General features: G+C 44.4%; 1 protein-coding gene across 7 annotated transcripts in view; it reads right to left on the reverse strand.

Moving 5' to 3' along the window:
- The window catches only part of LOC101162240 (lamin-A), a 30,956-nt gene extending 14,133 nt beyond the window's left edge, over window positions 1–16,823 (reverse strand). For 2 of the 7 annotated variants that reach the window (XM_078932566.1, XM_078932564.1), the window contains exons 1-2: window positions 16,536–16,823; window positions 12,532–12,910 (exon numbers count right to left, since the gene is read on the reverse strand). In XM_078932566.1, the coding sequence (XP_078788692.1) occupies window positions 12,532–12,863 (332 nt within the window). In that variant the 5' untranslated portion in view covers window positions 12,864–12,910; window positions 16,536–16,823. Of the gene's footprint in view, window positions 1–12,531; window positions 12,911–13,044; window positions 13,208–13,650; window positions 13,953–16,535 lie in introns of those variants that run through there. The other 5 variants (XM_023963839.2, XM_078932565.1, XM_023963838.2 and 2 more) reach the window with 5 other exon arrangements.
- Window positions 16,824–17,147: the final 324 nt, after the last annotated feature.

Here is a 17,147-nt window from a genome sequence, read left to right on the forward strand (position 1 = left end):
AGGTGTTACTCATTCTACTGGTAACCTGTTCTTAATTATCCTGATTTTTTTCATGATATTGTTTTCTGTATTGCAAAATATTGAAGTTATAGACTTCAAACTATAAATCAATAAAAGTAGGGGGGGGGGGGGGGCGCTACTGGTCTCCCAGGTCCAGCATTCAAATTGTTTGGAAGATTTTGTGTGGTAGGGTCGTGGCTTCCAACAAGCTCACTCCTGACTGCCCAAAGTGGTTACCAGGCCTGTACAATAAATCGCAAAATTGTCATTATCACGATATCAAGCTGTGCAATACACATATCGCAAAAGACAGCGAAAAATTGTGATCAATGGTTACCTTGAATGTGCTAAAATAATCTAATGGCAACATGAAGTTTTGCTATTTGTTCCTGTATCCCAAGTTATATCGTCAACGCAACATTGGTCACTAATATTGCAAGTTTTCTCATACCGTGCAGCCTTGGTGGTTACCATAGGAACGTTGGGCCAGTTGGTTCCAAAATGGCGGCATCCGTGTAACGAAAAATTTTGCGACCGACTTGATTTCATTTGGTAAACCCTTTTCTATTGACGTCACGCTCAGTCCAGTTCTCAGATACAGTCAATGGCTCAGAAAGAAAAGCAGACTTATAGAACAAAAAGTGTATTTTATCATTATTCTCACGGATCTTTAGAGTTTGATATTGTTTACAGTTTGGTGTGCTTTGTGATTTCCCATCAGCTTGATTGACAGGTGACACGGGGTGTTGCACAACAGACGTTGGATAATTACGCTGAAACGTGTTTGTCAACCAAACCAGATTCGTCACATACCAAACTCAAACGAACTGAACACCGACCGTCAACGCACTGGCTGGAGCTCATCACTCCTAAAGCAGACATTTCAGTGTTAAAGCTTTTTTTTTGGAGGGGGGGGTACATTTGGGCTACCACCCATTGTCACCCACTACCACCCACTGTCAACAGAAAACCCAGATTGTCCTGAAATCTTTGATGCAATCACCTCTTGTCTTAAACTATTTTTTTCTGCTGCAAAAGAATTCTGATTGAACTTCATTGTAATCTGATTTTAAAAAATTTTATTTTTTGAACTTTTACTTTACATTTCTTATTCTTTTGCATGAAGTCTTGAGGAGATCTACACTGAACTACAGCAGAACAGTAAAGAGCCTGGAGAACTGCGGACAAGCCACTAATCCATGTGTGGATGTCGAGTTTCATTCTGTAAAAATGCCTCCACTTGGAGGAGAGACTCATGCCAACCCACAAACGGCGTTCCATCCTCCCCCAATAAAAGGTCCAATAAACGTTCAGTGGAGACTCAATTGAAGCATCCTAACCTAGACTACTTCAGCTCAGTGGCAGGAACAACCGTCTCTGCGTCTGTAGGACTGAATACATGAAAGCAGGTCAAGGGTCTCGCTCTTCCACAACTCAAGAAAGTTTGTTGTTCCTGAATTGTTCCTGAATCTGTTTCTTCAAAAAGCAGGAGCAGGACTCTCCTGTAGGGGGAGCTGGACATGGAAACGCCCCAAAGAAAATATGAGCGTGTATATCAGCGATTTCTGCAGACATTTGCTCCAGTTTCAAAGCACAAAGTCCTTAAACTATGAACATGCAAACACAAGCATCAAGTTTGTAGAAATGCACGTTTAGTGTTTTATTGTGTCAATTTAAATAGATTCTCACGCTGAACAGGTCTTTGCAGGAGATGTTGCAGAAACTGTAAAACCTGCACGTTTCAGCCGCCATTTTCTTTCGTGAAACCTTCAAAAGCTTCGTTGTACAACAGATTTTACAGGCTTGCACATGATGTTTGCTGCGCCTCTGCTGAGAGAGCACAAAGAGGGATTGTGTGTCTGTGTGTGAGCACATGCTGCAGCGATGAAAGGCTTATGCCACGGGCCACCCAAACACATCCACACCCAGCCGACGGGGAAACAGCTCAGTGGGCTCAAAGGACAGGTGGGGCTGATGAGAGGAGAGCACCTGTAACAAACTGGAAACGTCCTCCTGAAACTGACAGGCGTCCTCGAAACCTGCCAGAATGATTGTTTTATGAAATCTTCTCGCAGGACGTCATTCAGCAGGAAGCAGAACGGCGCCTCGCCTGCTAGCAATGCCAGTTAGCAGGCTGGTGTGTTCACACGAGGCCGCTCCGGCCCCACCCTAAACCATCAGATGACTCACTGAGTGAGTCACACGGCAGCTCCCCCATGTGTGGCAACTTTTCATTCCACAGCAGAAAAAACAAACAAAAAAAACAGCGATCCGGACAGGAATCCATTGATCAGACTCCTATGTCTCCATTTTAAGGGTGGGATTCTATAAATTAACTTCCTCTCACTCCCTTTCAAGATGCTCTGTATTTACTGCTATGGTACCTATTTTTAATTCTTTTTTTATCTATTTGTGTTCTTGGTGTTTTATTGTAAAGTGTCTCATAGCAGTTTTGGTTGTGTTAAAGCTCTTTATAAATAAAATTGATTCGATTTATTTATTTATCAAACTTTTAACAATCATATTTAAGAGATTTAATGTGTTGTGTGTGTTGTACATTTAGGTGAGAATTCGTCTATTTATTATTAAGACCAGAAGATAGCAACATTTTCTGAAAACTGCTTGAAATAAACCAATATATCAATAATTTTTATTTTCCTCAGATTAAAAATAAAAAAACAAAATCCTCTGCCATGCTCTTTAACTGAAAGGTTATTAGTTGAGATGCAACTGAATCTAAGACAAAACGATAAATAAAACCAATGTATACAATTACAAATACAGATAAATGAATTCTTTTCTTGTAAAAAACCTAAGCATTTCTAAAGGTTTGCTATTTAAAAGCTAAACTTTTTCCTATTTCGTTCCATCACTGAGGGGTTCTCAGATGAACAAATATGCAGCAACTGATTTAAGAAAAGAACTAATGTAAATTAAAAAAAAAACTAAAGAAAAGACGGTTCCAACACTTTTTAAATTATATCCGGAGTTCCCCAGGGATCTATACTGGAGCCCTGCTCATTATATGTATTTATGCAATCTAAATCAATTCTTTTTGCTTTTGCAACAGAATCTGAATTTTTTCCAAAAAAAAAGATTATCGTGATTTTGAAATTATGAATACGAAGTGAAATTAGTCCACATATCTCAGCAAATCAAGACGTCTTGTCGTCACTGAAAAAACTGCATCCCTGCTTCAATCCAGATCTTCAGAGGGATCTATAAACATTCATCTGCAGTTCTCAGATGTGAAGCCTCAAAGCTTCAAATGTTTTTTGGAGAATGTGACGCCTCCTGTGGTGCCTCTGTTTTAAATCAGAGTTTACTCCAGTAGTAAAAAGTGCTTAAAAAAACATTAAAATTTGTAATCTGATTTCAAAACACTGGGCGTTACCACTGGAATTAAATGTCAAATTTATGTTGACATGCTGGAATGTGTTTATATATATAATTTAGAGTTGCATTAAATAAATCCAGACTTTGCTTTAGAATTAAACGAGAAAAAAAAAGTCTGTATTTACAAAAACCTCTTTAACTTTCTGTTTTGGAAAACCTTCGTTCCATCAGTCACGTCTGATAGTAAATCACTGTTCCTTCTGTCATGAGACTTTATTCTTTGTATCATGAGGATTTAAGGCAGACTGCACTGCTTTATCCACACATGTTTGTCATCATTTGCTCCAAGTTTGTATCCCGAAAACAAAAATCGGAAACATCTGAAGATGCAGTTTCATCCGTATAAAACTGAAGTCTATTTGAGTCAAATAAAAAAAACATTTAAAGATCAGTTTTCACTCACCCATCAGAGGAATTTAAAAGCAAAGAATTGAAAAACAGGTTCTCCTTCATTTCTCTTCCCTGAAGAATTTATAGATCAGACTTGAGTGATCTATAAACATTTATCTGTATCTGTTTCATCTTTTTTGCACTAATCTTCCATTCTTAAGACCTAAAACAGGGTCTCTTTTGTTCTGTTGTTCCGTCTTGCATCTTTCAGAAATCTTGAAATGTTTTCGGGCTGCAGTAAAGGCAGAATCAGTGATAATTACTCATCTGTTCTGCATTGTTTCCACCGAAAACTTTTGTCGAACATTTTCACTTGTAAATGTCTTCAGGCTATTTCCATATTTATGGCGTTGCCTGTTCTGTTTTGCACGAGCAAAAATAAGATTCGACAGTTTTCTTTATGGGATTATGTTATTAGAAATCACCTTTTATTCCTTTTTACTTTTACACAAAGGTTGCATTTTGCAGCAAACATTTACCACATGCATGAATTAACAGTCCAGTTCATGTCAGGTTTAATCTGACCCATGCAGACTTCATTTTGTTCTGCTGAGTTTATGGCCAAAGAAACATTAGACGTTTGGAGAAAGATCAGGTTGTGGTTCAGCCTGATGGCAGACCTTCATCAAACACAGATGCTCTGAAAAAGCTGCGTTCTCTGCACATCAGCAGAATGCAGGAGAACCAGGAGCCGTCATCAGAGAACACAGAGGGTTTGGAAAAGCAGCCTGACGACCTTTAAACAAAAAGAACATCCAACCAAGTACTTTGCTCGTAAAGACGCATTTTCACGACGTTCGTTCAACGCCGCTCTCAGTCGTCCCACAAACAAAAGCAGCTGCTGATGCAGAACACATGCGCCTGGGATTCAACAAAAAGCTCATCTTCCACACGGAAATGAGCTCCAACAGATCCAACCAGGAGGCCCGCCGACCCGGCTGATGCAGAGCAGGGATCCAGAGGATGGAGCAAAGCCCACCTCCAGCGGTTTCCCCGTCTTTGAGTGAGGACTTGTTTGGCCTCCTCTGAAGCACTTTTATGTTTACATGCTGCACATAATCAGCGCTAATGCCTGCCAAAAACTCTGATCAGAAGCAATTTCTGGATCTGCTGCAGTCCAACTCCAAACCTCCCATCACCAACATCCAGAACCAGCCTTCCACATCTGGAAAAAGTCAACGGACCGACCCACCAGAGCCTCCGCAAAAATGTCAGACAGCATCCAGACCTGTAAGTCCAGGTTCTGCTGAAGCCAGCAGCCATCTGAGATGAGAGGAGCGGCACAGCATATATTGTAACTATAAAACCACAGAGAACAAAAATGGAAAAATGAAATATATGATGTTAAAGACAATTTACAAGCTATTTTTCAGAAAAGTTCAGCTGCTGCCTCCTAAAAACCTCCAGGCTGCCCTGATTTGTCAAACTTCAACAATGAGCTTTCAACTTCACAAAGGAGGAAAAGCTTGGAACCTTTTCTTTTTACTGCAATACAGGGTGACTCATAAAAAATGGCTTTAAGTCTGCTAAAGACAAATGAGCTCCACGGTCGTGTTCCTCCTGCTATGAGCCAGACTCGCTTTTAACTTCCAGATGAATAAACCAGCGGAACAGTCGGACCTGTCGGAGAACTCCAGAATAAAGTCACTTCCTGTAAAAGTAGACTGAAAGAACCTAACAGCCCGGGTTCAGAAACATGTCAGACAAGATTTTCACGGAGCGGCCTGTACGAGAAAAAAGAGGACGTCCAGTTTTATTCAAAGCGCCCAGTTTCCCTTTACTTTTAAGGATAAAGTTTACCTTCATCTGTAAAATATCTTCGGCTTAACCCTTTTGTTCACTAGATTTCGTGTTGGAACAAATAAAATGTGATCTAGATTTTCCCTTAACCCCTAACTGTCATAGTGGAAGATAAAAGAATCTGATGCCAACTTCAGCCTCGTTCAACTTTGGTGCAACGAATAAATAAAACGGGTATTTTCTAAATACATGAATCCACCATTCAAACAACTTTATTAGCAGCATCCTCGTAACATTAGACGGCTGGTTGCTGAATATTCTGCATTATTATTATTATGGTCTGTGGGAACAACTGTCACAATAAATCCATATTTGGAGTAAAGACTCCTGATTTTTGTCTGTTAAATGCAAAGTTCTTTTATTTTGAAGTTGAAGTCTCTTCTGTTTCCTCTCTGGATCTTTTCTGCAAAACGATACTTTCCAAATACGTTTTTTTTTTTGTTCACTTTGCTATTTTGGCGGTTTCAGTTCTGGACTTACGTCAAGAATGAGTCAGATGATGCAGGGAGAATCCAGTACTTATCCAAAATAACACTTCCTTCAGAATTAGATTAAAAATAAAAACTGGAAAAAAATGTAGGTCATAGTTTTTTTTCTCTGTGGGCCGGTACCAACTGTCCCACGGGTCGATAATGATTGCTTTAAAGCAATTTCTGTGGCAGAGGATGTAGTTTTGCTGAAAGTCTTCATTGTGATGTTGATAAATGTTTGATTTTTGTTCAGTTTACACTGTTTTTTGTCATGAAAAGTTGAAAAATAAGGCCAGATTTTTAATGAAGTTGTAGTAAACCTGACATCATGTTGGTGTAAACCGGATTCAAGTCCCACCGACGGTCCTGAGCTTATCCCTGTCAGCACTTGGGCAAAAATAAAGTGCTGCTTCACATTCCGGCCTGCAGAGTGGATAAAGACGCTCATTTTCCACAACTGCAGGATGACACTCCGACTCGGAGCCGTTCTGGCAAACAGCAACGTCTGCCGAGACAAAACCGGCGGTGATCGTGGAGGAACAAAGGGCTGACGGAGGCAGAACCCAGATGTGATCAAAGCTGCAGCTGCTGGAAGAGCCTAATGACCCCGATGGAGGCTCTGCCGCCGTCGCCCGGCTCATCACTCCTCGCCAACAGGACACTTACGTGTAATGGCACCTCCATTAAAGTTATTAGTTCCACCCGTACTCTTCTCTGAATCTTCAGCCATTCTGTGAAGGAAGCGCTGGTGATGCAGTGATCAGTGGAGGATGAATGTCGCTCCAAATGACTGTAATGGAGATGGACCCAATTATGAAGAAAAGTGGTCGGACGGCGAGCTTCTGGAAGAGAGCAGCTCTGTGCGCGGCGGGACGAGCATTTCTGCCGGTTTTAACTGCGACTTTCATGTTTAATCACAGTAATTACAGCAATCGTCACAAAGGATCAGGAAATGGAAGATCCGCTTAAAAAAGGTCTGACAACAAATCGCAGATTTTTTTTATTCCTTTTGGGGAAAAAATTCCTTAAAAGTTAAAAAGCAACCTCGTTTGCAACCGTAGTTCATGAGATCATATCGTTCTGCTCATAAATTGATCTAAAACGACAAAACGAAGGAACAGTTTCATCGTTTTTTCTGATCAGGCAGAACATTTCGGACTAAAAACGGTGAAATCGTGAAATCAGATTCTTTTGCAGCTTCACCAGCGAAGAACACCAACGAAAAATGCAGCAAAAGAAAAGATCTTCAGACTCCTGATTTACTTATAAAAACAGGCAAACCTCCTCCATGAACGACACACGCCGATGACAAACAGTTACGCTTAAATAAACGTCCCTGACCGCCAAACCAGCGCCTCCTAGTGGTGAATGACAAACTTTACATCGCATTTAGCATTTAAATCCCTTTTTTTTGAGAGGATAAATCAAATCCCAGCTAATTACATTTTACAAACCTCACAGTAAAATGTTTAAATTTAATACTGAGTTTGTTTTTTTATACTTTAATTGTTCCATCACAGTAGTGATTCTTCAGACACCGTCCTGCAGATTCCTCAATTCACTGGATGATAAATTGAAAAAGAATTGCACCGCCATGGAGAGGGTGGGGCAGATATTAGCAGATTTAAACTGAATGTTTCAACTCCAGCGTCTGAAATGGCTCCAAATGTTTGACTTTTGCTTTACTTTGTTGATTTGGGGAAAACTTTGTTCCTTTCTTCCAGATGTCAAACACGGTTATTAAAGGATTTTATTCCTGAATGAGTCAGATTTTCCAAGCAGGTTAAGTAAATTTAAAAAAGTATGTTTAAGCTGCGTTTGTTTTCAGTGATGCTTTCAAAAGAAAAACACAGAGAGAGACGAATGAATCCTGACAGATGGTTTGGTTGATGCCAAGTTTTTATCTTCTCCATTTAAGGAAGACAAAAGGTTTCTCTCAACAAATCTGACACGGTGATCTTAAAACTTCATTCATATTCCAGTCAAGAGGTCCAGTAAAAGCACAGATTTATGATGGAGTCACACTGGAAACATTCCTCTGGTTGTGTTTAAAAAAAGTTTTTTTTCTGTAAACTTTCTGTAGAGCAGTTCCTGCTGCGGCCCCCTCCCCTCTCTAGCTCCCCCCGAAGCCTCCAGGCTGTCACATGGCATGTGTGCACTTCCAGTGAAAACCCTCTGGAATCACGATGGTGAAATTCCATTTTGGGGAAAAAAGCCACGAGCGAGTAACGACGCGGCTCATGAGTGACGCTCGGCCTGACGGAGGGCCGCGCCGCATCCAGGAAAAGGGAATGTGCGGCGTGATAAGTCCATTTCCTGCTGAGATGCGAAGCGTCAATCATGGGTGCAGCGTCACAACCCGTTTCCCTCGAACACATTGTTCTAACAGAGCGAAGGAAAACAAAGGTCTTAAGGCGGCGTTCTACAGTTTGGAGCCACACCCAGCAGGAGGCTGGCAGCCGGCACAGGTGTGTCCGTCCGTCTGATCCCCAGGGATCGGCTGGGATTCACTCTGCGATGTTCAGACAAGGGCGCTGGACTGTGACTGTGAGGGGTTTACTCACCACGAGCTCAACGGCACGCCTCAACCACACACCGGACCTCAACCACACACCAGACCTCAACCACATACCGGGCCTCAACCACATACCGGGCCTCAACCACACACCGGGCCTCAACCACACACCGGGCCTCAACCACATACCGGGCCTCAACCACACACCGGGCCTCAACCACACACCGGACCTCAACCACACACCAGACCTCAACCACACACCAGACCTCAACCACATACCGGGCCTCAACCACATACCGGGCCTCAACCACACACCGGACCTCAACCACACACCAGACCTCAACCACACACCAGACCTCAACCACATACCGGGCCTCAACCACATACCGGGCCTCAACCACACACCGGACCTCAACCACACACCAGACCTCAACCACATACCGGGCCTCAACCACATACCGGGCCTCAACCACATACCGGGCCTCAACCACACACCGGGCCTCAACCACACACCGGGCCTCAACCACACACCGGACCTCAACCACATACCGGGCCTCAACCACATACCGGGCCTCAACCACATACCGGGCCTCAACCACACACCGGACCTCAACCACACACCAGACCTCAACCACATACCGGGCCTCAACCACATACCGGGCCTCAACCACACACCGGGCCTCAACCACACACCGGGCCTCAACCACACACCGGACCTCAACCACATACCGGGCCTCAACCACATACCGGGCCTCAACCACACACCGGGCCTCAACCACACACCGGGCCTCAACCACACACCGGACCTCAACCACACACCGGGCCTTCTGCACGAAAAGCTGCTGCTCTGCAGAGCAACCAGCTGACCTTTACTCCCAAAAATTTTAAAGATTACACAAGCCTGCAGGTGGAACTCAGGTTCAATATTACTTTTTTTTTTAAAGTGGGAGGAAAAAAGGCCTTTATTTTTGTAAAAAAAAAAAAAAATTTGTTTGGAGTAAAGGACATATCTTATGAAGATGATTCATTTTTTAGATCTCTGATGTGTAAACTGTGAGATTAAAAGTCAAAATAAAAAGATAAAAACCTGTTTGGGACAAAAATCTCATTTGCAAACAAGATGTTTACATGAGAGTGAGAGGACGACAGCTCAGAATGAGCCGAACTCCTTCAACAAGACAGAAAAATACTGTTAAATGAACAATATTATGAAAAATAAATGATACAGGGTTGAAATAAGTCACTAATGTTTTTAATGTCATTAAAGACACTCTAATCATCTTTTGATCCAAGTGTTCTTTTAATTATGATGATGCTGTTTTTAGCCAAAAATCATAAAATCCTCTGACCTCTTCTAGGACAAAGTTTCTGCAGAGCAGCAGGAGTTCATCAGAAATTCACCTCTGAGTTACGGGTGGGACCATCGACCCAGAGCAACCCCGCCCCCCCTTCCCCCGTTCAGGCTCTGTCCCGCTAGCTTACAGCCCCTCACACCCCCAACCTAACATTAGCAATGCAACAATGTCGAGCGACATTGGAGCCATCCAGCCGTACAGTGTTCTACAATCTTTTTCAAACGGCATTTTTTTTCATCTGCTCCTGATTCACATGGATTTCAAATGAGAAATAATGCAATTCTAAGCTTAATTATCTTTATATTAGTCCTCCATCATCAGGAAAAAAAAGCCACAAAAATATGTTAAATCGCCAAAAGTCCAATTATCACCTGAGTGGGTCTTTAATGTTTGGGTAGTGATCATTTTGAAGCTACTTCCACCCACTGGATGTGTGTTTCTGAGTTCATTTTCTGATATTATTTCACAGTTTAATCGTTTTAAATCCATTAAAATGCAAACGCTCATCGCCGCATTTGTGCTCCAGCCTCCGACCATCACAGGTAAAGCCTCCCGTTCCACACACAGACACACACACACACACCTGTGCTGACATGACAGGCCAACAGTCACAGCTGTTGTGAGGACGTCTGCCGGCGCAGGGGGAGAGCGTTCACCCCACAGCTGTGTTTCTGCTGTAAACTACAGATGAAGAAACGCGCTTTAGGCCTTCAGGCTGCAGCCATGACCCCCCCCCAGCCTGGGCCACACAGCTCATCGCTGGGTATTAATAAAGCAACCCCCACCCCCCACCCCCCTCCAAACACAGTCAGCTCATTCCAGAAGCCATGAAAAGCTCTGAGTCACCCCCCCCCCCCCCCCCCTGCCCGTCACTGAGGCTCCCAGAGCTCCATGGCAACCAGACAGCAAACAGGCGGCTGAAGGACAACAGATCAAACCAGTAGAATCTGGAAACGGCCGCCGTCCTCCAGCTGAGAAGCAGCTTCTTTAGGAGAACTTCAAAAATATGTCCAGGATTTAAAAAAAAGGCTGAAGCTCGGAAAACATTCATGTTTAAAAAATAAAAAAGTTAACTTAGCAGTTTCACTTTCTCATCCTTTCATGTCCTGAGAAGAGGTACGCAGATATGTCAGGAATGCCGACGTCGGCTGCAGGAAAATATTTTCAGAGTCCTCAACTGAACCTCTCCTGGGGGGGGGGGGGGGGGGGGGGGGGGGGCTGAAGCTCAGCACAGACAGATACTTCTGTCCAGTCACTTTTTAAGTATTCCAAGATAAAATGTGACGAATGATAATCAGCTAAAACTGCTTCCTGTTGAAAAAATGGAGATGAATCCAAACTGAAACATCTGCAGATGATGAGCAGCAACTGGTCTTCAGAGTGAGTCCTGTGAGGAGAAAACGTCCGTCACCTGAAGGCTGACTGGACCAACAGAGAGCGCCCTGCGTGTCAAAGGTGCAGCGTTTGACGGCGCGCTCTTCCCAGAACGCCAGGAAACCAAATCAAGCTCCTTAGGCCTAAAGCTACGCTCACACAAGCCTCGGCAACGCGCGTTCAAGCAACCACGTCCAAGAGAAAGTCCACGTAAACGAGTGTAAATGCGCATGAGCGTTGACAGTTAAAACTTTGACCAATCAGGGGTTCAGATTTGGGAGTGACGTATGGGGAGCATGCCGTTTATTCCATGATGGTGCCAACAGTTTAATAATTGTTCATAAAGGAGAAATGACTAATTGTGTTTTTTGCCCGACTGGAATTAAACGAAACCAAGTCTTTCATTTATCGGAATAAACCAGTGAAAGAAAATCTGGAAGCAGTATTTTTGGGGATTTGCACGGCTTTGACATTTCTCACTTTCCAGCTGTGACTACATGCGCTAGTATCTGGTAGTGTAGGCCTACACAATAAATCACAAATTTAGCGTTATCGCCTTATCAAGCTGTGAAAAAGTCGGCTATAACAGCAATAAATAGTTACCTTAAATGTGCTAGAACAATCTTATGGCAGCTTTAAGTATTTAACAAATAATATAAATCCTGTTATGCCTTTGACCAATCAGATGAAGTCCTTTTATGTTAGATACCCGCCTCCTATGTAGATGAGGGTCATTTGAAGTGTAACTTAAGTTATGTTGACTCTTATTTAAATTAAACTGTTGCTGTTCGTTCATGTATGCAGTGAAATTGAAATTATGCTTTTGGTTTTGCTGTTCGTTCATGTATCGCAAGTTGTATCGTCGTCGCAATGTTGATCGCTAATATCGCAAATGACGAGTTTTCCTCATATGGTGCGGCCTTAGTCCAGGGTGAACTCCGTATGCTAAACGGGCGTTTTTGAACGTGTGTCACACGCCCGGTCTGAAGTCCAACTGTCCTTACGGGTAAATACAGGCTGTCTGCAGATGAACACAGCTGACGCGCACGAAATGTCAAGGCCAGAGACCGTTCAGTGAAACCGCAGAGAGAAAAAGTTGATGCACACGCGACAGGTCAACCCCCATATGGGTACTTGTGACTTAGGCTTAAGGAACGTAACATCTACACGCCACGGGAAGCTGCCCGGGCGGACGCTGCACCGAGCAGAGGAACCACCCAGCACCTCCTACCTGGCTTTCAGCTCCTTGTGCTCCTCCCTGATCTTCCCCAGGTCCAGCTGCAGACGGGCTTTCTCCTTGGCCACCTGGTCCAAGGCGTGGCGGGCGTCGGCCAGCTCGTTTTCGTAGGCGGCCTTTATGCCCGACAGGTCCCGGGTCACCAGCGACTCCGACTCGGAAATGCGCAGCCGCAGCCCGGCGTTCTCCGCCTCCAGGGAGCGCACCTTATCGATGTAGACGGCCAGGCGGTCGTTGAGGTTGCACAGGTCCTCCTTCTCCTGCAGCCGGGTGATTCGGGCCGGAGACTGGACGCGCATGGTCCGCTTTTGGCTCGGGGTTTCCATGGTAACAATGGCTCAGCGGGAAGCACAGATGGTAAGAGTGGGGGTTTCTGCGGGGGGGGGGGGGGGGGGGGGGGGGGTAAAGGAAGAGAGGTTAGGACAGGAAGTGACTCATCTATAAATACTAATTTGATGGAGGTCATTCATGCAGATGAGGAGCTGCCCTCACACAGACGTCTGTCACCTTTCCCCGGAATCAAACTCGCGTCCAGATCCGACAAAATCCTCTTGATTTCCCCCACAATCATCTCAACACAGCCTCTGCCTGACTCTAACAAATGCAGCCGCATCAGAGGAGGGCAAACAAATGCAAATGTTTCCCTGCTCCTCCTCTGCCCCCCCCGTTTTCTACTCAAATGAGGAAAAGCCCCAGCAGATCTGCTCGTGGCTCAGAGCCTCCCGGGACGGCGCCGCTGCTCCCAAACTCACCAAATAACAAAGTGTTGACTCACATGAAAGTGCGCTGCAGGATGCCCTAAAAAGGCCTCGCACTGAAGCCGGCGCAGCCTTCCAACAAACAAACCCAGAGAAACTACAGCAAGAAAACTCCTGCAGGAGGCTCAGCCAAACTTTGCCTCAGGGGTGGCTGGACGCTTCCCCCGCCTAGCTGCCTTTCACATCACCGCCTTTTCTGACATGCACACATTGGGACGTGCACGAGTGAGGGAGGGGTGCCCACACCCAAATTCAAACCGACGAAGGCTACGAGTTTGAACGACAGAAATCCTGCAGAAAAATCCTGAAAAAGTTTAAGGAGCTGCGGCTCCTCAGGCAAACGAGCAGCTCTTACCTCAGCTTTGCTGCCTCTGCTGAGCACAGAGCGCCGTCCGAGTGTGTGTGTGTGTTTGTGTGTGTGTGTGAAGGAGGAGAAGATAGTCGTACCCAGAAGAATATTGCGGTCCAGCTCTCAGTCGGTCGGTGGGTGGGTGTGCGTTCTTTGGCTCGTGTTCTGAACTGCCTTCCCTCTCTCGCTGCAGCACATGTACTCCCGCTGAGGCAGAGGAGGGGCAGGACCTCCACAGGGAGGGGCGGAGCTTATGTCTGTGTGTGCTCTTTATCTCTGCACTGCCTCTCCGTCAGACCAGCCTCAGCGTTCGGCTGCAGAGGAGACTCCCAGAGAGAGTAAAAACCGATTTTCCCTCAGAGAATGGAGCGCTGCAGGTTCTGCAGGAACCTTCAGCTTCTGTTCAGGGATGGAGTTAATGAACCTCCAGGTCTGATGCGGCTCCTCCTGCAGCCCTGGAGTCACATGCTCAGCTCCAGCATGAGGTCTGAACGCAGACGGTGCCAGAAGCATGTCACTCGCCTCTGCTCCAAGCGGGAGGATCGCGGCACGAAGGCAGGGCCCTCCCAGCCCGCACCCATAATGCTGATTTAATAATCATCTTCAATCAGGAGCCTGGATCCAGTGTCTCAGTCAGCCCACACTTTTCTCCAAACCTACTGCAGCTCAGGGCCGTCAGGAGGTACACTGTAAATCACGAATGGATCAAAAGGAAATTCCGTTAAACACACAGAAGAATGAATTGAATGAGGGAAAAGTCTAACAAGAGCCCAAACCCTCAGAGATCCTCAAAAGGAAGGGTCTAGATTTCTACTCTGAAAAAGTCCAAATCCAGAAGCCGAAGGAGAGGATTTCAAATGAATGGGCTCAGTTAACTCTGCCCACCGCTACAACGTTCCAGATATGGCTAGTTGGGCGGGACAATAAAGATAGAGGTTTGCCAATTTTCCAAAACTTTGTAAAAGCTTATTTTCTTTTGTTTCGTCATTTGTTCTGATCCATGTTTTCCTAACGTTTCAAAACGTTTTAAACTTTATTTAAAATGACAAGAATTTTTTGAAGCCTAAATTGGCCCACTTCACATCATCTGAGACTCCCCCAGGTGAGAGAACTTTGGCTCACCGGGAAAGATCGCACAAGAAACAGCCGTGTAACACCTGACCAACGAGCCAGTGCAGCTGTGAAACAGGCAAAAACAGCAGGAGGCAGCAGGCGGCGGCTCTGGGGAAAGCTGCAGAAGAGCAGGTTAAACCCTGCAGCGCTGATGAAGCTCCGACCATCACATCCTGAGGAAGAAGCTCTTTGAGCCTTTTCTGCTGCTCAGCACAGTCAGGACTGGACCAGATCCAATCCAGATCCAGATGTTTGAACACAAACCGAAGCCTTTTCATCAGCAGCTTCTGTGAAGTTATCCGCTCTAAACGCCTTCAGACAAAATTCTGCTCCAAACCAACCTGACAACCAACCAGAGGCCGCTGTAGTGCTGTGCCCTCATTCCTTTCAATGGCCACGCCCACATTATTCCTCACTGGCCACGCCCACATTGTTTTTGCTTTACTAGATGTACTTCACAAGTTACAAGACCTACTGTTGGAACCCGCCAACATTCTGAGGTCATCCATACCTTTTTGACAGCTGAACTTTCCCATAATGCACCAGAAACAGACAGACAGGTTTATACTCTGATGTCCTTTCATGCAAGTACGCAATCACACACATGCAGACACACAAGCACACACATGCAAAGACACAATCACATGCATATAAACAATCACACACGTGCAGACACACAATCACACAGGTACAGACTCACAATTGCGCACATGTAGACACGCAAAAACACATGCAGACACAATCGCATGCATGCAGACACATAATCACACACATGCAGACACACAATTGCATGCATGCAGACACACAATCACACGTGCAGGTAGACAATTGCATGCATGCAGACACATAATCACACACGAGATACACAATCACACACATGCAGACACGCAATCACACGTGAAGACAGACAATCACACACGTGCAGCCACAATCGCACACATTAAAAAACACAATCACACGCGTGCAGATGAGATGAGATGGCCACAAACCTTTTGTCTTAACTGACTTTTTTATATCCTGGTGGGTTTTTTTAAAAAGGGGAATGAAGGCAAAAGTTTTTTGCTTCCATTACAGTTTAGACTACAAATTGGTTTCCATAGAAACAGTTCCAAAAATTTTTTGTGGCCCAGCCTTTGTTTGCACATAGATTTTGCTGAAACTTAATATACAATAAACATAAAATGTTGACTGTCTTCATATAAACACAATATAATAAAGATTAAATGTTATTATTAGCAGTTTTACAAAAGATGTGAGGGTAATAAAATGATTGCATTGTGGGTAAAATCTTTAAGAACGCCTCATTTTCTGAACATTTTTAAGATCAAGAGCTTAAGTAAACATTTACATTAAAAAACACGTTTTAACAAAACCACTGAGGGTTCATATAATGGTAATGGTATAATAAATAATAATATAAAGGTATGAATCCCATTGAGATGACTATTATTGTAATATTGAGCTACATAAATAACATTGAATTGAAGGTAAATAAATTCAATGTTTTTTTATAAAACTTTATTATTTTTATTATTATTATTGCTGTTTTACCTCATATTCACTGATTGTAGGAAAAAGTTACTTCCTCAATAATGGAAACTTCTCCCTGCTGTTTTGATTGGATGGTTCGTAGCTCCGCCCCCTATCAATCAAAAACATTTTGGGTTCTGGCCTCTTTGGGGTTTTCTCCGTTCTGGACAAAGTTGCGCCCTCCGCAGGCTGACGCGCCTCATGAAACCTTCATCACTTTGGGTCACAGAGTTCATGAACCGACTCACCCCCCCCCAACCTTCTTCCTCCTCCTCCTCACGCGCTCGAAGCGACAACGTTTCTCTTGTGTCTCCTCGTCCTACCTTCCGTCAGCGCTGAGCTTCACAAACACCGACAGTCCGGTTCAACACCGGTTCATCCTCTGAAGACGCCTTTCTGTGCACGTCAAACAGCCACAGACCCGAACCGAGCCGGGCGGAGCTGAGGCAGCGTCCACCTGGAGCCCCGCGCGCCTGATTAGACTGGCGGCAGGACGGCCTGCAGGCGCCACCTGGCGGACAAAACCAACACCTGCTTGTTTGTTTGTTTTTCCAGCCGATTCTGTAAAGTCCGTCAAACACGAAAAGAGTCACGGATTTTAAATGAATTCTCAAATTAATGAAACAACTAATTTCAGAGTTCAGGGAAGGATCCGCACATGCGCAGTACTAAGAGCCTGTCCTGCGAGAACACATTGTTGTTTACACAACTTTTGGAAAAGGTTTTGTTACTTTAGAATTTCAATTTAATAAAGTAAAAGCATTTGTTCAAAATATAAAATTAAAAACTGTAAATGTTGCATTAACTCTGGAATTGAACGTTCAAAATGGAAAAACAGTCACATTTGTAGACAGATAAAT

The sequence above is a fragment of the Oryzias latipes genome, chromosome 16 (assembly GCF_053564925.1).
Source record: "Oryzias latipes strain Hd-rR chromosome 16, Olatipes_Hd-rR_3.1".
Lineage (NCBI taxonomy): Eukaryota > Metazoa > Chordata > Actinopteri > Beloniformes > Adrianichthyidae > Oryzias > Oryzias latipes.